This window comes from Lagopus muta, chromosome 21 (assembly GCF_023343835.1).
Source record: "Lagopus muta isolate bLagMut1 chromosome 21, bLagMut1 primary, whole genome shotgun sequence".
Classification (NCBI taxonomy): Eukaryota; Metazoa; Chordata; class Aves; order Galliformes; family Phasianidae; genus Lagopus; species Lagopus muta.
In genome coordinates, this window is record NC_064453.1 from 1,046,696 (window position 1) to 1,068,834 (window position 22,139).

At 51.2% G+C, this 22,139-nt stretch overlaps 1 protein-coding gene across 9 annotated transcripts in view; it reads right to left on the reverse strand.

Moving 5' to 3' along the window:
• PRDM16 (PR/SET domain 16) overlaps positions 1-22,139 on the reverse strand; it is a 212,125-nt gene that overhangs the window by 31,007 nt on the left and 158,979 nt on the right. For 4 of the 9 annotated variants that reach the window (XM_048967893.1, XM_048967892.1, XM_048967894.1 and 1 more), the window contains one exon: positions 791-925. In XM_048967893.1, coding sequence (XP_048823850.1) covers positions 791-925 — 135 coding nt within the window. Of the gene's footprint in view, position 1; positions 301-481; positions 569-790; positions 926-22,139 lie in introns of those variants that run through there. The other 5 variants (XM_048967897.1, XM_048967904.1, XM_048967902.1 and 2 more) reach the window with 5 other exon arrangements.

Below are 22,139 nucleotides of genomic sequence, written 5' to 3' on the forward strand. Positions count from 1 at the left end.
CCTGAACTCTCCCATTTTACACAAGCTGCCTTCCTTCAGATCCACCACAGCATCCCCATCAGCTGCAGGCTGGTCTTGCTTTTGTATTTCCAGCCCTGCATCCAAACCCGCCTCCTCTTTGCTAGCTGTAGTCACAGCACGACTGCCTCAGGACTCAACCAGGAGCTGATATCTGACCTACTGACAACTTGAGGTTTGTGAAGCTCCCAGCTTGGATCGCTGTCCCGAATCCACTTTTGGATTTGAGTTTCAAACAGCTCTACAAAGAATGGCCCTTTAATTCCTGGAATGCCCCATCCCCTGCACAGAGAACAAAGGTCACCGCAGCTGTGGGACCAACATCAAAACCATTCAGTCCATCTGCACCCCCCCCACGGACACCCACACCGCTCCCCCAGCATTTCCCCCTGTGCCCATCAGGCCTCTGTTTTCCCTGCAGACCCCCAGATCCTCTCCCACCCCTCTGTCACCCAAACCCAACCTGAGCTCACAGCCTGCCACCGCATCTGCCTACCACCAACAGCTCGCAGCATCACCTTTCTGTGCTTCTGAAGGCACTGCAATACCACCAGTGGCTCCCACGTGCTTAATGAGCACAACCTGTGTCACAGCAGGTGTTAACAGTTCTCACAACCTTCCCCACCACAGCCCTGGAAGACGGGGCTGCACAGAGCTCTGCTATGGGCGCTGCAGTGGCACTGCTGCATGGATGGGTGCTGCAGCCACTCCGTGCTGCTGCTGTGTGCATGGTGCAATGAGTGCAGCAAGGCAGCAGTGCTGGGGCTGTTACCTGCTCGTTGATGTGGCACACGGCGAGGTTCTGCTCTGCACAGGAGCAGGCTGCACGGATGTACTTCAGCCAGGTCCCAGCTCCGCTCTGGTTGGCATCGACGCAGAATTTCTCGTTTCCCAGGTCGTCAGCAATCTGTGGGAAGCAATGCAGAGGTCACTGGTTATGGAATGGTAGCTACAGGAGGAAGAAAGAAAGGAGAATTATTTGCAATGCGAGATTCCCAACAAGAAATAGAGAAAGCTGGATTGTATATAAAATTAATAAAGACACGTGACTTGGAACAAGATATATTCCTGAGCTTGTGAACCTCGAGCAAAAGAAAAGGAGAAAAAAGGGAAAAGAGGAATTTTCTCATGTGAACGAGTGCCAGGTCATTGAGAAGTGCCACCAAACATAACCCAGAGCAGAGCCCAGCAGTAAGCACAGCCACAGCGTGCACAGCCCTTCAGCTGTACCCACAGTGAAAGGCCTGACTCAAGGCAGTGTCCTCTGGGAATGAGGAGGCTGAGTGACACTGTGGGCTCTTGTTGAGGTCACAGCTTCTTACTGACCCCAAGTGAGTTACGGGGTGTGGGGCAGCCTGGGCAGAAAGGGACAGCAGCTCCAATGGAAGCAATAGGTTTCCACCCACAAAAGCAGGATGGTCAGTGCCATGGGTCAGTCTGGGCACGCGGCAGACAGGTTTTGATGGTTTGGGTAAGTAATGCCCCGTTTTAATTAATTTGTACAGCAGCAATCAGAGAAGCCATGAGCCCAGGAAAGCAGGACGGCACATTGCAGGGTGAGATGGAGAGCCCGTTTGGTTTTACAGCTGCACAGCACGGGTGCCCTCTCTGGAACTGCAGGCACTTTGAGTGGCACTGGAAAATCCCACAGCTCAGCTGAAGTTCACCACTGCTCTGCAGCCCCCACGTGTGGCTCACAGCTCCACTTCAGAGGGTCCTGAGAGCCCCAAACCAGCCGAAACCCTGCAGTGCTGCCAGAGCTTTAGCACCCAAAGTGGGGGTGTGAAATCTCACACAACAAAACGAGCAACAAATGAGTCTGTGTGAACCCTGAGAACTTAAAGCCCTGTTTTTCACACCCCCCCCCACTGCGCTCCACAAATAGAGCAGCCTCACAAACCACGGCCCAGCAGTGTCCCTGGATGATGGCACTCTGCACGTGCTGTCCCTCAGAGCGTGCCGTGCTTTCCTTGTTTTCAATTCCAGACCTTTGAGAACAGCAGGAACACAGAACAGGGCAGGGGAGTGCATGGATTATTGCAGGAAACGCCGTTGTATAATGCCAGCACTGCAGGAGTCCTTCCATCACCTCCCCCCCCTCACCACAGTCCCACTCCATCCCACCCCACCAACACCACACTGTGGATTTCTCATTGATTTCTTTTTTTTCCTTGACCATCAAACTCCCTCTGCTGCAGAGGACGCACCCATAAATGCTGGACCAGGACCCAGAGCTGTGGCTGTGGCTCAGACCCACCTCTGTGCCACATCCCAGAGCTCCCAGAGCTTTCGGCCACACAGCACTGGGGGTTGGAACCCAAAGGGCTCATTGATCTCGCAAAGACTTCGCTTCGCAGTGTATTAAGATTAGAAAGGCTGAGCTCTGTAGCAAAAGTGATGGAAAATTTCTCTTGGATTTGTTTTGCACATCATTTGAGGTTTCCTGCTTCTCTAATTTGTGGGCTCTCCGTTGGGTTGTTTCTTCCACGTTTTAATGGGCAGAACACCAGAGCTGGCCCATGCGGAGGGGTGCCGTGGGGCTGCAATGCTGAGGGATCTGTCGTCAGTTCACTTAATGGCTTCCCAATGTGTGCAAAGAAACGAAGCGCCCGCAGCTCTGCCATCAGTGCCCCAGCATCCTGGGGCTGTAACATCCCTCCCCAGAAGCTGGAAGTGTAATAAACCTTCTCATCCCATCGTTGCAGGATCTGCCTTTGACAGTTTGGCTGATGCTCGCATTTTATTTGGCAGGAGTTCGAGGGAGACTTTTTTCCCTTTTTTTTTTTTTTTAATTTGTTTTTTTTTTTCCTTTTTGCTTTAATAACCCACGAGCTGATTTAGAGCAATAAACTGTTGCCGTGAGGCTTTGTTGTGTTTCTTTTAAATAAAGGGGAGGGGGAGATGGCTGCCATGTCTGACTGTCAGAAGTAACTGAAACAGAAAGTCCATTCTTGCCGTGGAACGAAGAGAAAAAGATTTCATCCAAGGAAACACCTCTGCCAATGTGTGGACGCAGAGCCCAGATGAGCTCATAAATCCAGCACTCTGCCTGCAATTAACCTGGCTTCCTGGTGATGTGACAGAGAGTTAATGAGAAGCGTGGCAGACAAACCAGGGTACCAGGGTGTGCTCTGGGCTCTGCCAGCACCCGTGGGCACAGATGGAGCTTGCTTGGCTTCGGGTCCCCAGCAATGAGGGCATGGAGGAAGGAACGCCCGATCCCATGCAAGGAACCTCCAGGTGAACCATCACAGCAGGAGAAGACTTTTGAGACGATGGCCAATGTTGATCGTTCAACAAAAGCTCGTTTTTCGCTGGTAACGTCATTCATAGCACGCTGATTTCGATTAAACAGTAAACTGTAAAGAAATGATGCTGGAGTCAAAGCTCGGGGCTGCCTCAGATATTGTACACACAAGTCAAGGAAGGGATTTCCAGTTCTTTGTAATATATACACACAGAAACTTTGAAGTTTTCCTCCCCGCAGAAAGAGCTCAATACAGCGCACTGTTGTACCGCGCTTCATTTCGCCTTGGTTTTATAAACCAATTAATTAATGCTGTTCTCAAAGCTTAATAGATAAGAATAAACGGGAAATTAAGAGAAGCCTGGATCTAATTAAAAAATCAAGCAGTACTTTTTGGGAGTGGTGGATGTCTGTAGGATGCCTGCTCCCCTGGGGCAGGGTGCCCACAGTGCCCCTGGGGCTCTGCAGCTCACCGCAGGGAGCCCTGCTCCTCTCCCCCAGGCTCGCACTGTGCTGGCTGAGCTGGCACCAACCTTCCTGCTGCTCGCCTTAAATCATTGCTTGTTACTCCAGCTTTCTTTTAACAACCATTTGGGAATGGAAGCTGTGGAACACCACGAACGCCTTGGCCTCTTCCAGGTGATTTATGGAAGGCACCGGGTGCCAAAACCGTTTGCCACTTTTTATGCACCGGCCAAAAAAGTAGCAGAGCCTTCCCGTGCCTGTTCCCATTGCTAACACCCATCACAAGGTGCCCTCCTTGTGCAGCTTTATGCCAGCCATGGAAGGGCATGGGGTGAGTAGAGCCCCACAGAGCATCACCCCATGGCTCTGCCAACCCTCCCGCCAGCTCCATCTGTGCCCACAGTCCTCGGAAGGTGCAGCCCATTACCAACACATGGAGCAAATGTAACATCAGTCACCCAGGTACCCAACCAGCTCAGATAGCTGAGGTTCTTGAAACTGTGTTTTTTCCATGAAATGAATAGGTTTGGGGATCTTCCCCAGCACAAGAACTGAGGGGAGAGCTGCCCCTATCACCCAGCACTGGAACCATCCCACCTCCCAGCTGGCTCTCAGCTCCCCCAGCTCAGGCTGCCCACGGGGAGCTCCTGCACAGTGCAGTCTGCTTTAGGTTGGCCACAAACCAAAGCCACAGAGACCAACATTTACCGGCAGCAGCGACATCACCACCATCACCTTCCCTCCTCACATTTCATCTCGTTGCATCTAACAGCAACCAAGCAGCCAAACGATCTCCATCTGGAAGTGCATTCCTGTTCATGCATGAGCTCTAAATGCCCTGAATTTACAGGCAAAAAAGCGTGCATTACTGCTGCTGAAGCCGTGACCTTACACATCCTGAGCAAAGATATTAAAAGAGAAAGAATGGAGCCAAACCCCCCCAACCCCACAGCTGCACTGTGCTCCCCCAGCACAGGAACCCCCCCGGGGTGCCACACTGCACGAGGAAACGGCCCCCAGAGCCCTCTTAGATCACACACCGCTCTCGTGCTCTTTAGAAGGTGTGAATTAGACGAGCTTGTGAACAAGGCTGGCACTGAAAGAATGGAAGGATATGGGGGCTTCCCTTTGGAGCCATGCAGTGGGATGGAAGCAGGAGCAGCAGCTCCTGCTTAAAGGGCTCTGCAAACAAAGCAGCCATCCCACAGTGAGCCAGCAGCAACGTTCTGATGGAGCACCAATGCACTGAGCACCTCTCATACAGCCGAGACGTGTGATTTCTTTCTGGTTGGTATTTACTGAAGACATGACCAAAAAAGGTGCGCAGTGAGGCACTGCAGCCTGCAGCCATCCCACTGCAGCAGCTTCTGCCACTGAGATGCACCCTGCACAGAGCTGCATCCTGCATGGGAGCTGCATCCTGCAGTTACTGACATGCACACCTGCAGTCCTGCCCCCTGCTAGCAGCAGGTATCAGCATGCAGCTGGGGCTGCTGGGACAGAAGGATTGCCATCTCATCAGGGGGCTTTGGGTGGCATCTCCTCAGCAAAAGCCAAAGTAATTTGACTGTTATCCTCAAACACGTGGAAATCTCCTGTTTTTTTTAAGTAAGCTCCAGAATGCTGTTGAAACTCTTTATTAAGACTTAATCCTACAGCCTTAAAAAAATCTAATAGCGCAGTATTTCCACGGCAGAAATGATTCCTGTCTGTATCTGGCAGCCTCTCCAGCTCTCTAAGGATGAACATAAATTCAATCAGACCAAATTAAAGCTGAACGTCCGTAAGCCACGTAATGTATTAATTGGGGCTATTAATGTTTTCGGAAGAGCTGCACAACAGCAGAGCCCCCAGCGAGGGCAGGGCGTGCATGCTTCACACCCTGCTGCCCATCTGCAGCAATGAGTCTGGCAGAGATGCATTTGAGTCGATGCTGTCAGAGAGGGCAGAAGTCCTTTCCCAGTCCGATGGCTGAGCAGTACCCACACACAGCCCAGAACCGACCCACAGCACCGAGGGCCACGCGGCCCCACGGTCCCACCATGTGTGCTTGGAGATGCTCCATCGTCTTTTCCATGTTTCTGCACCAGGTCTGACGTTGGCTGAGCCCATCCAGTCTGTGAGCAGCTGCCAAGAGCATGAAGTAATGAGAAAGGATAGGGAGAGAGAGCTGAGCGTGTTCCAGCCGTGCTGTGCGAGCACACCCAGCGCGGCCCGTGGCTGTCAGCACTGCTGGAGCAGCCTCATTAGCTAATTGGCCTTTAACGACCAGCCTGGGTGCGTTCCTCGGTGCCACCTTCCCCGTGCTGTCAGCCTGCTCATCCTTGCCGATGGAAAGCACCAAGCCCACACTGCGTCCCTGCCCACACTGAGCAGCACTGACTGCAACAAACCCCATCTGCTGCAGGGCGAGAGAGGCTGCGGATGGAGGGGGCTGGATGGAGGGGTTGCTCCCTGGAAGCACTCAATGGACGGATGGGGCTGTGAGCAACCTGGCTTAGAGGGAGGCGTTCCTGCTTATGGCAGGGAGTCGCAACTGGATGATCTTAAAGGTCCCTCCAACCAAACCATTCTGTGATTCTTCCCAGGAACTGGAACCATTACGATGGGGGAGAATTCCCAGGTGCTGCACTGCACCCAGGTATTCCTTCAGTGAGTGCTGCCCGTTGAAGGGGAAAGCATCCAAGGGAAAGTCTCCCTCTATTGCATTAGCACGGGAACACAACACATCCAAGCCCTTCCCATGGCCGCTCTGCCCTGTGATAAATTCTGAACGCGCCTGCACTGGGGAGGGCCATTTCATTTCCAAGCCTTATTCACACGATGAAACAAAATTTTCAGCAGATAAATGCCCATAAATCTCTATGCCTTATTACGAGTGCTGGCTAACGAGCAGGAGCCCATGCAGCCCAGAGTGCGTGCTGCGCCCCGACATGGGGCTGCAATAACACACCGAGAACAGAGCCGGGGCCGAGTGCCACAGGTGCACTAATATAGGCATTAGTGAATGATTAGGCCTCGTAAAATATATGAATGCTGTTTCTTTAAGAAGCCATAAAATTTTATTGAGGAAAAAATCCATGTGCAAGGCTTTGGGTTCGTTTCATGCGGTCATTCAGAATTTCACTCATTTCTGACAGGACCATGATAATTAAAACTGCGGCCCGGGTCTGGTTTCCATAAAGTCCATCTGGCCTTCAGCGATGGCGAGGTTGGAAGTATGTAATTGCCCGGGCAGCAAATAACTATTTTGCCATCCGCAGTTTAATTTTGTCCCTGCAGCAGGGGAGCGAAGTCAGAGGGGCAAAGATCATTACTGCGGAGCGGGGAAGAGGGGCTCCCAGCAGCCTGCTGGCCATGTTTGTTGAAATGCTTGACACCGACGGGCCCCATTAATGCACGGGTTAGATACAATCTGTGGAAAAGGGTCTATTATAAAGGGATTATTTGGAAGTGTTCTGTAGGTGGGGGTGGGTGTGATTGAAGGACTTAAAACTGTTACATTAACCCTTAGGGCACTCGGAGCGGTAACGAACCTGGCATTAAAGGGCTGGTGTTTGTCACCATGTCTTCACTTCCCTCCTTCTCCGCCACAAGGTCAAAGGGATTAACAGCATCCACAATGCTGAAGGTGCAGCTCGTTTCTGCCCGCTCTGCAGCAGCAGCAGCTCCCTCTGCTCCCCAAACGGAGCCATTAAGCAAGGAAACAAATCCCCAGCGAAAGACAGCAGCAATTACACCCTCAGACCCACTGGGAGTGCTCACACTTACAAGAGAGCCAGAAGAAAGCCAACGCAGCTCAGAGGTGAGAGGAGATGCTGCAGAGCACCGCTCCATGTCCCAGATACCAGCTCCCCGTGTTTGGCACCAAAGCCCAGCAGCAGCACTGGGAATGCCCCATCTGTACCAAATGGGTTTTCTGCTCCCTTCTGCTCCTGTTCAACAGCAAGTCCAACAAACACATTTCCTCTCGGCGGAGGATGAGGCACTGCCATGCCCACCATCCATGATGATGGGTTCTTTCCCTCTTGGGCTATCCTATGAAGCATTCACCATTAACAAAGGTGTCTGCAGCGCGCTGATTAAAAAGCATAAATGGGGACAAAATAAGTTTTAAAACCTTTCTCTTTCAGCACATGAGCCCGATCCCCCAAAGCCCAAAGGGGTGAAGTCTTTTTCTTGATGAGTGCTAACATGGCAGCGCTCTACAGTGCGTGCTGCGTGCTTAACTGACTTGCCATGCCTTTCATTAGGCAACCATGCAGCCAACCAGCCACACTCGTACCTACCAAAGCCAACCAGCCATGCTCTTACCCAAACAGCTCCAAACAGCCCCACTGCAACCCCATCACACGGCCATCCCAATGGGGCACAACGCTCACCCACCTCCCAGCAAACCCCTGTGACAGCTCTGACAACAGCCCCGACTCTCCTGCCTTCCTGTGCCAAAATCGCAGCTACGGTGGTGCTGTTCTTGGAAATGACACTAAAAAACACTCCTAAAACACTGCAGATGCATGACATGCATGACACCTATGGCTTTTCTAAATCAAAGGGAGAGAAATTTTGGTCAGCAAAGTAAGAGCCAGGTTGCCAAAAATCCTGAAAAGGTCTCTCAGAAGGAAAAAGAAAAGAAAAAAAAAAAGAACCAGAATAAAAGAAGCTGTGAAAGTTTATGAGGATAAACACTGATGACAGGTGGAGTAGAAGCTGAAATCCGAACTCGAAAGTAACTGCAAATAAAGATTTGTTACAGATGGTTTTAATATGACCTAACACTAGGATGCCAGCTACAGTATCACTTTTTCCTGTAGGCTGGACAAGACTAATAACACGGTTATGGAAACACGCTTCCCTCGCACAGATACACGAGGAATAAATGGCATTTAATGCATGCTGCCCTCCTCGGAGGGCAGACAGGATCAATAAAGTGCTGCTAAAGAGGCACAGGGCTGCAGCACAGGGATGTGAGCTGCAGGGAGGGAAAGTCGGGGTGGGGGGAGAGCCCACCCTGCAGCCAGGGGTGTGTGGGGGCTGTGCCACCCATCCTTTGACCCTGGAAAATAATCCTTCTTTTTTGCTGCATTGGTTTGGATTGTGAGATATCCTCTCTGCTCCCTTGGCATCATCACCACGCTGCCGTCACGAGTTTGCAGAGGAAAAAAATAAGGTAAGAATCATATGAATCACATCTAATTCCCTTTCATGATGTCAAAACCTCTCCAGCGAGTGCTCGTGGAATGGCACAAACACAGCACTGAGAAACCCCACCTGGCCCAGGGAGCTCATCAGCTGAGCAAGCCGTGTGGATTTGCTTGGGGAGAGCTCTGGGATTGGACAGAGAGATGCAGATTGAAGTAAGGAAGAAGTTTTTCACAATAAGGCAGCGAGGCACTGGCACAGGGTGCACGCAGAGGTGGTGATGCCCATCCCTGGGCACAGCCGAGGTCAGGCTGCAGGGCTCTGAGCACTGGCGGAGCTGTGGGTGTGCAGGAGTGCGACTGGTGGCCTTCAGGGGTTCTTTCCAACTCAAACCATGCTGTGATTGCATGATTTTCAGAAGCACCAGCACCCCAATGTTGGAAGCCATATTTATCAAAGACACAATAGAGTGGAAAAAAGTAGACCGTAACATCAGCCTGAAGTGTATCAGTGAAACTGCTGGCAATCACACGGCCACAGCAGCCACTGAATGAAGGAACAAAGCCAAAGATGGATGTAAAAGGAGCCCACATTCTCAGTGCTTCTCCATAACCCTTACAACAGGCACAGACCAAGGGCAGATGAAGACCCATCCGTCAGACCGTCAGGGAGAGCAGCACCAGCAATTGCAAAACTTCACTGCTCACCTCGTGGAACTTTTGTTTTACACTCGATTGACTTTTATTACCAACTCCAAAGAATAAAGCAGAGAATTAGAAACAGCCATTTTGGGGAAGAAAAGTACATTATGAGATTAGGGGGCTGGATCCCCCGGCAACCTGGAAATGCTGAGAACAACCACAGCCTCAAACACACGCACCAACTCACGGCTAAGAGAAGCAGCCTTACCTCCTGTGCTTGGCCACGTCGCCCCAGGATGGCATCCAAGAGATGCAGCACCCGGCTCAGCACTTGGTGCTTTCCATACGTACCCAAGCAAACTCTTTCCTAGGAACGCATGTGGGCAAAGAGGAAGCCACACCTTTCTGCATTTCCTTTAACTCCTGATGCTTATTTGCCAAACTTCTCTGGGCACTTCGCTGGGGTCGGGGCTCTCCTCCAGGGACGCCCAACGCGTGGTTTCGGCACGGCCGCACTCCCCTTTGGGACGGTTGCGTATGGGGGGACATATTTAGGGCCTGAGCGGCTTGACAGTCATGATTAATGCCCTGCATTAGGAGATTCCAGCGAAAGTATTCAGGAGCACGCTGTGCAGTTTGGTTCTCATCAGATGGTCGGGTCTGCAGGCCTATTAAAAACAGCAGGAGAGCTGCAGACTTAATCACAGAGGCTGGGCCTGCGGCGGGAGGAAGCGCGAGACGGACGTGGATGCAGCACGGCCACGGAGCAGCTCACAAACCCACATCCCCGGCGTGGGGAGAAGTGGAAGCTCTGCACAAAGCCAAGGCAGGGCAGGAGCACGGCCAGGAGAGCACCAAAGAGCTGAAGGTGAGGGGCACTTCAGCCCCATTGGCAAAAATTGCAGGTGAGATAAGGCCTGAAGCAGACCGGGTAACACCAATGCTCGTCATGTTGTCAAAACTCCTTCTTTCAGTTTGCCACCTTTTTGTTTTTATCCAGCCGCCTCCAATTTTCCAGCCTGATTTTTCACAGAGACAGCATTGAATTGCAAGAACTAAGCACGAATCTGCATTTACATTTGGAAGCAGCGCGTGCGTCCACGCATGGGGACGGACCACTGGAATCCATCGCTCTTTATTATAGCCAGCCCACCATTAAAACCCCAAAACCACAGCAAGTGGAGATCACACACATGTCCTATCCACTGCCTTCATGAATGCACATCGTTTAGAACATCAGACAGGAGCACAGCAGTAGCTTTGACACGAAGCACTGATAGTGCATTGCTCAGCTGATAACTGCTGAGCTCAGGAGCGCAGGGGCTGCAGCACACGCCAGCAGCTGGGGGCAACCACTGCCTTCTGCTGCTGCAAAGAGGGGCTCAGCTGCACAGTGCTGAGCAGAGGGAGCTGCCCCCCCACCCCCCAGCAGTGCAGCACTCACATGAAAACCCAAATCGGCATTAGGAACCCAAAACCACACGACTGGAGTGCAGCAAAGCTCCTGAGGTGTTCAAAGTCTCAAAATCCTCTTTTTTTTTCTTTTTTTTTTTTTTTTGGATGTCTGAATATCAACAAACCCAAAACAATAATTAATTCTTCTCCAGCGCACAGACCCAGTTCAGTAACAAGTGCTAAAAATACATCTGAACCTTAGAAACAAAAGAGGAGGCGCGGAGCACTTTGAAAGTTTGCTCCCATGATTAAATAAATTAGAGCTGAGCTGCTAAGAAGGGAAGGACAGAAAGTTCACCGCCAGCAGGACGGGGCTGCCAGCTCCTGGCTTATTTACCGAGACAGAATCAGGGAAAAGCAGCACATCGTAACACATCTCCAAATTCCAGGCGTTCTTTGGCTCTGTTTTGAAGTGAGGAGGGGATCCTCGCTTTGAGAACACGTGGTTTGTGAGCCGGGCAGAGGCGGCGCCCCCTCCTCCCGCAGCTGCTGGATGCATGGGTGGGATGCAGTGCTGGGATGCACCCTCATTGCTTCCATTGGGCGCTGGGACGCAGCGGGCAGCAGGCAAACACGGCACCGAGCCGCTGCGCAGCCCGCCGCTATCTGCGCATTGTTTGGATTTGCAGGTTATCAGCGGGGCCGCAGCTCGGGCGATGACCTCATTAACTGATGTGGCCACATCAGCACCTCCGAACGGCGTTATCACTCATCGTGTGTCATAAAGCAGCGCGCTGACACCTCCCTGAATGCCGCCTGTATCTTATCTCCTGCGGGGACAGGACCCTCGCGGGGAGACAGCGTGCGGCGAGGAATGCGGGAGGAGACAAGTTCAGCAGCGGCAGCCGACGGGGGATGATTTCTCAAACAAACACTGAGGGGGAAATTAATGGGCTCGGGTTCGCTGCTGACAGTGCGGAGCAGAGCTTCGTTGACTTCTGACTGCTATAATTTAAGAGTTATTACTGTAATTTCAGAGCAGAGCTACTGGGACGCTTCCCCCAGTGCGTCCGGAACGGAGCCGCGTCGCTCCCCCGGCATCACCAGCACAGCGCCCCGTTCCTCCCATGGACAAACCGGGACGTGGCCTCCCAGCCCCGCAGAAACAAAGCCCTGCGTTCTTTACCGTCCTGCTCACAGCTGTGAGCCATGAATAGGAAAGGTGATCCGCGGCCCACGGCACCGGGATGACAAAACCCCAGGCGAGCTCCCCGATGCGCCACTGCCTTCCTGCACAGCGCTGGGAACTTCAGTGATTCTTTTCTTAAGCTCATCCCTAAGATTGCGTTTGCAGCCTCTTTGTTCCAGCCCTTCTGCACCCATCCCCCTGTGCAGCACTGAGCATCCCAATGCTGGGACACCCAGAGCCAGAGCAATCACACACTGACACAGCTTTGCACCAGCAGATGCCAAAAGGTGCTACATGCAGCCAGCACTTAGGGCCACAAACAAATTAATGAGCAAGAAACCTTGCAATGTGCATCACATTGCTAATGGTGCCCAATGCTGCCCGGCTGCTGCCCAGCATTGCAAGGTGAGCTAAGCTAGCCCACCCAAAGTGGGCACAGAATCGGGCAGCAGAAATCAATGCAGAGAGCACTTGGTGGCTCCCCCCTTAAATACAATTCATCTGTCATGGCCAGGTGCTTTCTTATCATTGTACAATCTGTGGAGACTGAAAACATCATAAATGATCCAACCAGAAAAGCTCAACCTATGGAGTCCAATAGGTGTAAAGCTCCTAAGTGATGATTTGGTCCCCAACAGCTGAACTAGGAACTATCCTCAGCCCGTCTGTGTTCTTTTCTCTTGTCCAAAACTGACATCGAGTCTGGGGACAAAAAGATCCCCTACAATCAACACTGGGATAAAAACCCTTTGCTATGCCTTTTCCAGACTTGAACCCAGATCTTTTATTAAACCACATTAACCTAAACATCCTCCCTTTATTTCTCCCCTGCTGGGTAACACGGTGTTGGAACATGAGCTGCCAGAAAAGCTCCGTGTCCTGCTGAAAGCTGCAGAGGAGGCTGGCTGGATGCACTGAGCAGAAAGCATAAACACATCGGGCCAACACATTTTGCAGGGATTAAATGGGTCGGGACCAGCATTACGACTCCTCTCAAAGGGGATAAACAAAAGCAAAACGCCATCAACGTTTCCCATGCTTACCGTGCCACGAAAAGCTTTTCAGATCTGAAAAGCGAAGTAAAATGAAAATAAAATAAAATTCAACAAAACCACGCTGCTCTCAGAAGGTCCCACTTCAGCACAAGTGCATCACAAAGCCCGCATTGTTCCCAGCTGGGCGTCCTCAGTGCACCGCCGCGTGCTGGCGGGTGGGCTCAGCACAGATGCAGCCCTGCAGCTCTCAGCCCTCAGCATCGCAGCCTCAGTGGGGTTTGCAGGCGGCCACTCGCCACCACCCAGCCCTATGGACCACTCAGTAGCAGTGGTGTGGCTCTGGGATCCAACAGAGACGCTGCTGAGGGTCCTGCTGTGCACCCTCATGGTGACGCAGCCACCTCTCTGGCTCTGAACACTCATCACAAGCCATCAGCTTTGAGCATTTACCTGCTGTCGCATGCAGTCACCCCCATCCAAAAGAACACACATTCCTGGCGAAGCACGATGCTTAGTTCATAATGCAGCACCGCGCCGCCCACCCGATTTTCTGAACCAAAATATGATCAGTGGCAAAACAAATGGCTCACTGAGCTTCCCATCAGCTGCATTTCCTGCATCCCCACAGTGGGGACGGACCGTTTCCTCTCCGACGCTCAGAGCTGCGATGTGAATGCTCAGAAAGGCCTCATTAAGATGGGATCCCACCTTCCCCACTCCCTTCAGTCCCCTGTAACCTTACAGGTGTGGGTGGATTCATTTTTTCTCTCTTTTTTTTTTTTCTTTCCTAAAAGATTGATTACACGCTAAGCAGGGTTTCTTTAGAGAGTGCTCACATCTCTAATTATTAGCACTGCCAACTTTTCCAGCACAATGCTCAGTGTCAGATAAACGAAATCTGTTCCTGTCCGTGCTGTAACTGATATCAGCTCCATAGTGACAGTCCCTGACCTCGGGACCCCGCGCTTTGTGCGCTGCTACATCTTTACTCCGTTGAGAATGGGCTCCGCACACATCAAGACATCACCGATATTAATTAAATTAGAGAACGCTCTTATCACTCTGCTGAATAATGGCCTTTTTCAAGCAGCCCTGAGTAGCCTCAGAGATGCCCTCCTGCAGACAGTATTCAAAATATTGCATTTCCAGTGCTTGCTTCCACCTTCCTCACCCACTCGACGTAGCGGCTTTTGCACTCAGAAACCCAATACAAACCTGTCTGCACACCAAGTACACCGCAGACGTGCGTTGAGATCCTACATGAGCCTTTTCCTACTGGGAAAAAAGTAATGGCCATTATTAGGCACCTGTAGGAGCCTCCTGCAGCACGGCTAAGCTGCTAGAGCCAAGGGAGAACACCGTTAGGAGGGCATTCCTAAAGCATGATGTGTGCATTTCTTTGCAGTGCTGTCCAAACCCAGAGGGTGTGCACACAACAGAGACGTTCCCTTCCAAACGTTGGCAGCCAGGTCTTGCTGTCGCAGCACTGAGAGCTCTCTGGCTCGCTTTCCACTGATGACTGCTATGTGAAATTCTGTAATTACTCGTAAGAGGATTGGCCAACACCAGCCAGCTCCATCTACAGCAGCAGGCCTTGAACCAAGCAAGCATTTGGCTGATTCAGGGCCAGCAGAGGGCCCGACCTTTGTTATTTTCTCCAAAAACTTACTGCTCTCTTTCCTCCTAGATGTTCTTTATTATAAACAACCAAACTGCGGTTTACTTAACTGTTGTCGTTTTGGTTTTTGTTGGTTTGCTTTTTTTTTAAAGAATCAATACACTTGATTGAAATACAAAACAAAGAATGGAAAAAGAAGCACACCGCTACTCACTGATGCAGGGAACCCAGACGGGGAGCTCCAGCACCCTGTGTGTGCTGATGGGAATGCGGGTTCCACCCAAGGGAGCTGGAGCCCCCAAAGTGAGGGCTGCTGTGAGCACAGCTCAGGAGCTCTGATGATAACAGCCAGGCTTCCTCTTCTCCCACCTGCATCACTCCTTGCCCGTCAGATCCTCTGAGAGCACTCAAAAACACAGGCTGGAGTTCAGGGTCAATTTGCAAACATTCATCCCAGAAGCACAGCTCCAATCGATATGACAACATCCGCCACGATGGCTTCAACAGTCCTGCTGGATGCTTCATTTCTGTCACTGATTGGATAAATGCACAGTTTCAGCCCTTTGGATTTCTGTACGGATGGAGGACGGGGCAAAGCTGGGAGGTGTTTGCCATCTTTGTGTGTTGAACTGCACCTGGGGACCATTTGGAAGATCCTGACTCCAAAAATGGAGCTATGTAACAAGAGGTGAGGAGTGAGATTAGGGCCTGGCACCAAGGCTGGGGTCGATATTTAAGGGCAGTCACACAATCCTGACCCGCATTTCCCTTTCCTAAGAAGCACCCTCTGTCCCTGGGCAGTGAAATAACCTAACACGACACGTTCAGCAGTGTGCATGATTTTCCACTGGGGTTTCCTCTCAGATTAGTGTGTCCAGACCTAAAGGTTACATTCCAGAGGTCTGCAGCACTGCTGGGCTCCTCTGAAGCCGCATTTGTTTTCACTGTGAAATAATTTTTAAGCAATTTGCTCCTGAATGGCAACGTGACAGAGAAACCACCGTTCTCATGGAACCCAAAGGGCCATTTTGCATATTCAAAGGCTTTGGCTCCATCCCCAAAGCAGGGAAGTACCTATAGCACGTGTTCCTGCCTTGTCATTAGGAAACGTTAGCAAAAATACTTCCTACATCCACCTGATGGAGGCTGATGCACAAGGCAGAAAGCCCTGCGGTGGCAGTGGCTATGGGGATGCAGGGGGGAGAAGTTGGGGCTAGAAGCCAATGGGTGGAAATGGCTTTGGATAGGTTTGTGTCATTGCTTTTAACTCGCTGGGAGGGCTGCAGAGCTGCCATTGGCTTGTTTTTATATTTCAGATAAGTCACTGTGACTGCTGGGATACAGCACAGCGAGAACACCCCGAGTTCCCATGTTAATATGAAACGAGCATCATTGCCTTTCATGGGTGACAAGAGACCGTGCTGACGTCGATGACCAGCAGGCAGGACTGTTTTCCAGTCCCAACCCTTCCACCCCTCGTGGAGCAACAGTGATGCTCTGCCCCTGCATGGTTCAGATATTGGCTCTGTTGATCCCTGCAGCCAGCAGTGACCTGGTGAAACACACATCACCGCCTTGTCCCCTCTCCCCAAACTCTTTTTCACAACTTCTTTCCACGGCAGTTATTAAAGGCATGTTGATTACTTGTGTAATTGACCGGTGCTGCTGGTAACAACACGGCAGACTAATTGAAATGTATGAGAAACAATTACGAGTAATTGGAATCAATTAATTGATGATTTTCTTGGGAACTGCCGCTTGATGTGGGCAAATTCTAATTACATTTACCCAGCCTAGGAAAAATCTCAAATCCCATTATAGATTTTGAAGCAATGCTGTGCTGTTTCCATCAGAGCAGCTGCAGGCTTGTGGAGCACTGAGCACATCTTTTGGAATGAGCAGGAGGGGTGGAGAGCGGAGCAGAACCCCACATTCTCTGAGATGACCAGCAGAACAATTGAAATAACTACATAAACAAAGAAAAGTGCACGTAAATCATGTCGTTTCCCATGGTTCTTACAAAAAATAAGTGCATTTTGCTGGAGAAGAACAACTTGTTGGAAAAGAACAGTACAGAGAATATCTTCAGCACTGCAATGAGTGACTGGATGCTGGCTAAGTCTGCAATGGCAAAGGACTGCTGGGCACCCATCCCTGCCTTCCATCCCTGCACCAAGAGCCCTCCAGAGCCTTTTTGCTGACAATATCATTTCCACAGAAGCACAGCATAGAATCACTGAACATCCATATTGGAAGGGACCCGTAAGGATCATCCAGCCCAACTCATTTTAAGCAATTATCATGAAAATCCACGGCATTTCTAAAGGAAACAGTTTCCTATTATGCAATACTGCAGAAATTTAAGCTTCACAGCAAATATTCCGTATTTCATTTGATTCTCTTCAAGACCAGAAGTGAAAAGCATGTCAATGCTCCTGCTTATCATGACATACTTTGGTGCTTGGCTCAGCACTGCAGGTTACCAGGGCACACAGCCACGTCCTCTTGGGCCAGGAGCTCTGGTGGGGAAGGGAACGGGACGATGGAGGCAACTGCAGTGGAGCAGCAGAAACAGACCGTGTGGGAAAAAGGCATTTCCTTGTCACACATCCCAGGGAACTGCAGGGCAGGGTCCCACCTTGATCTGCAAATGGGAACACGAGGAACGGGTGCAGGATCCCACTGCAGTTCACTGACGAGGACTGGACACAAGCTTGTCCCAGCGCCCAGCATCAGATAAAAGTGACATGAAAGCATTTCTGCTCGCCAGGGCTCCTCGCATCCCGCGGGGCAGTGAGAGCTGACAGTGCACAGTGGCCACCAAATTGCTGGGCAAACTATGTCATGTACAAGATAGCACCAAGAGCCTGCGTCGAACAAAGCGTCCGTGCTCCTTTGAACTCGTGATGAGCTGTGCGTGTTTTCTGCTCTTTATTTTTGTAACTGCTCCAGACCCCGAGGCAGGTGGCAAAAAAAAATCGAGGCAGGGTTGCAAGGAGCTGCAGACATTTGGTGTGGGGGCAAAGGGAGGAGAACAGACGCTTGGTATTGCAGCTGATCCGGGTGGGGTCCCACGATGCATGGTGGGATGGGATGGGGTTGGACTGGATGGTCTTAGAGCTCTTTTCCAACCTTAATGATCCTACGCTTCTATGTGTTCTATTTTACAGCAGAGGATTTCAGCTTTGCTTTCATCTCTCTTAATTGGTTTATCACCTTTCCAGGCAGCCTGTGCAAACCTGAGCATTAATCTGGAACAAATGATGCAGAAGACCTTGCTCCCAGCCAGGAGGAAGGAAACTGCCCCAGTTTGAGGCACACTCCCTGCAGGAAGGCAGACTGTGCTCAAAGTGGGGCATTTCCCCCTCGGTGCTCCCTCCTTACCCAGCACTGCCCACTGCAGCATCCCTGTGCTGGCGTGACAGACCTCCCATGCCCAGCAGTGAGCCCATGCACTGCCTGCCCTGCTCCCCCCTCCTGCCCCACTCTAACAAATTTTCCTTACTCTTTTCTTTTCTTCTTTTTCTTTTTTTTTTTCCTCCTCTCCCGGAACCTGCAGAAACAGCAGCACGAGGCAATTTAACTTCGCATTCAAGCTTCTACGATAACAGGTTATCTACATAGCAGCCTGCAGGTCGGGCCTCCCATCATGAGAGATGCCTGGCAGCTGACTGAAAGCTGATTCCTGTCAGAAGCTATTTTCTCTCGGAGACAGAGGAGACATTGTGCCCCTCGGTGCTCGAGTGTGGCCCCGGCCACTGCCAAAAGACCACCTTTTTTTTTTTCTTCGCTGAGACAAAACAGAATCCCCCCGCTGTCAGCTCTATCTGGAGCTGCTGAAAGGAGATGTATAAGCCTGGTAATACTGTCGAGGAGATAACTGTCAAACGGCCTGAAAACCACTGCCTGTCTGCCCAGTGGAGGGATGGGAGCACCAGCGAGGCCACAGCTCAGTGCTCAACAGCTCCTGGCATCTGTGAGGTCTCCCTTTTAGCCACCCTTAATACCCTGCTGAAAGGAAGCCTGTGTGTGCGGCAGGACACGGGCTCTGGCTGAGCATCAGTGGGTGTGTGGGGTCCATGCTCTGTGCTGGGAGCCCTGGGCATGGCTATGGGGCCTCCAACTCAGTCCCACACTGAGGGCAGTGCGAGGAGGACGCAGTCCTTCCTTGCATCTGTATGTGGAAACAGTGTGAAGGTTGGTGCCAACGTGCCACACTTCCATCCCTGCGCTGCTTGTCCCAAGCCAAGGCATTTCAGCTGGGAGGAAATAAAACAGCACGCTGCACAAACAAGTATGTTAACCGGATATGCAGTAGGAAACAAACAAACAGAAACCTCACTCCAGTAAAATAAAGTTAAACTGCTTTTACAGCACTGCAAGGAGGAAGTTCATCAGGTTACGTAAAATATATGGGGAACGCTCCTCGCTTTATGCAGTGCTCAAGGATGAAGTGAAAGCAAATCCAATCCACACAAGAAGAGCACGGCGATGTCCTGTCCCACAGAGTACTCAATATAGATGAAGGGGGATGACCATGTCACCCTCCCAGCAATCCCTGTGCAAAATCACCACCATTTGGGTACCCTGCAGCCGTGCTCAGAATGGTTCGCTGGCAGAGAGGCTCTGCTCCCCAAAGACACTTCTGCACCAACAAGCCTTTTTTGCTCCCAAAAGCTCTTGGCAGCACATGGCCTACGAAAGGGAGCTCGTGAGCCCTTGCCTTATGTACAGCAGACAGCTTTCCTTCGGGTCAGGAGGGTTTGCACAAGCTCCAGACGTTCAGATTACGCCCGAGCTTTGCTCTGTAACCTCCTGTTCTCAATGGCAATGTTCTGTGCTCAGCTCCTCATGCTTGGCATGGCCCCACTGTCCCAGGCCCTTGCAGCACTGCCCCACACACTGCCCCAGCACGGCAGGAGGGCAGAGCCCACCAGCATCCCAAATCTGCCGGAAACTTCCAGAAAGAAAGTGCGACCCGGAGTCGGAGAGGCGTGGGGACGCAGCGCTCAAACCATCGCGATGGAGACCTCAATCCACAGAGCGATTAATCAGATTCCTCCTTTTTGTTTTCACAAATGATAAGTACATCCAGTTGGTTTATGTGGACTGTGCCTGCAGGGATTCCTTCCTTCTCAGCCCCATGTGAGCTCCGGGATGGCGGCGGGCCAGAGCCGAGCAAACACCGCATCTTGGATTATGTCGACTTGTATGTTTATTTCTTTTCTCCGGGAAAAAAAAAACAATAAATTCACTCTGTAAGGAATTGCTGGTTTCACTGTTTAGTTCTGCTTTCCCCGCACTTAACCACAACGTCATTATCAAAGCATCCCTTGGTAAGTAATCTGCAAACTCTTCCATCTCCAACTCCAGCACGGCCGGCCCCTTCCAAAGACCAAATGGAAAAAACAGCCTTTGCTCATGGCGTCTGCTCCAGAAATCACTTCTAAATTGCAGATTTGTATATATTTATGCACCCAGCAGTAGAGAAGGCACTTCAGTGCTTATCAGCTGCAATAAAGGAGTGCGGAACGTTGGGGATTTGGTGCTGGGACTTGGCCGTTAGCCATGGGGAAGCTCAGACCAGGCTAAGAAATGCCTCTTCGGCATCACTCTGTAAGAGATCACACCATCAGGCACGGTGGCAAAAGGCTGTAAATAGACAGAGCAAAGCCCCTGTGTCTCTGCACGGCTCCTGGAGAGCCCTGACGTGGGGCCTGTATGGCCCTGGATGAGTGAGTGAGGACACAGCTTTAGGAACTGCACTCCCTTCCCCGTGTCCCCATGTAACAACAGACACCATCACTGCAGCTCGTCTTGGGGCAGCAAGGCGGATTAAACACCCATAGGTGGGAAGTGGTGAACTGCTGCTGATCTGCAGCCTGGGCTGAGCCAGGAAGCCTGCTGCTCAGCTAAAGCCCCGTGATACGTATGGGGAGAGTGTTATCTAAACCACTAGGACGACTATAAAATATCTTAACAGCTTCTGCTGCTTAGCTGGAAGCAGGGCTCCCCTCGTATCTAATATGAAACAAGTGGCTCAGCCTGTGAAAGGCAGCTCTATATTCCGAGGCCGCAGCGGCTGGAAGCTATGGGGTCGTCTCAGAAGCTCTCAATTGTTTTTAAATTCTGTTTTTACAAGGAGCGTGAGATTTATAGGCTCTTGAGGGGAAGAAAATGATGTAACTTGAGTAAATCAACAGGCCATTTATTCCTGGCCCTGTTTCCTCTCTGTCGCTGTGTTCTGGAAGCAGCCTGGCCCCAGAGGCTGTGCAGTCCTACAGAGCCCTGCACGGCCCCATATGGCCCCATGCAGCCCCACACGGCCCCATACAGCCCCACACAGCCCCAGATGGCCCCACATGGAACCAGGAGATGGCAGCTGCTTGTGGCTCCTGGCTTTTGCCTCCCTGCAGCTCTTTTCCCCGCTGATGACAGGCACAGGGCGGGATGCTGCATGCCGTGGGTCTGGGACCAGCAAAGGGGAGCAGAGCCTGGGCAGCACGCATTTGGCAATGGCTTATTTCACAGAACCAAATCCAAAGAGCCAAAAGCCCGCTCTGAAAGCAGCTCTGCCCACAGGCTCCAAATTAGAAGAACATTTTAACCTTTGCACTCTTCAAATTTCAAGCCTTGTTACCATCCCCTAATCTGCTCCCTTAACCTCGAGCAGAGAAGGACTTTTTTTTTCTCTCTATAGGCACGATTTGGCCGATCCACACTGTAAATGGAAGACCTTTACTGCCCCGTCTCTCCTTTTTCAGCGCTCTGCCCATTCAACGGAGCAAAACCCCTTTTGTTCCCTGCTGACACACAGCTGCCTTCACGTTGCGGGCAATGTTACCGCTCAGGTCAGGCAGCCAGGTTGACCCCTCACCTTTGACAGTGATCTTTATCTAGGCTCCATCTTAATTATTTATCTCAGGAAGGTCAGAAAGAAAATGCCTCTCTCAGGACCCCTGCTGCGTCAGCCTGTGCAACTTGTTAAGATTCAAGTTCTTTGAGGACGGTAATTCAAGCAAGCCTCAGGAACGGAGCATCACTCCCATAATGAGGAGATCCCGGGGTTTAGAAAGCTGCTTTCAGCCCACAGCTGTAAATCCGACAGCCAGCAACGCAACCGGAGCCTCTCCTCATAAAGCTGTGAGACTCCAGGAGGAGTCAACAGATCTCTAATGTGGATGTAAAACGTCTTCACATCATTTCAAAGCCCCCTGGCAGACTCTGGGGCTAAATGTGGAAGAGTTCAACAAAGCAAAAACCTCAGACTTTGACACGAGAAACGTTTGCAACTCACACAAAGTTCAGTAGCACCAAAGCAGGGAGAGGCTCCAAGAAAGTGATTAAAGCATAATACTCTCTCCTCTTTGCCACGGTACTTCACAGCAGAGTTGAAGGAAAGCCACACACACAATAAAAGGCAAAAAAA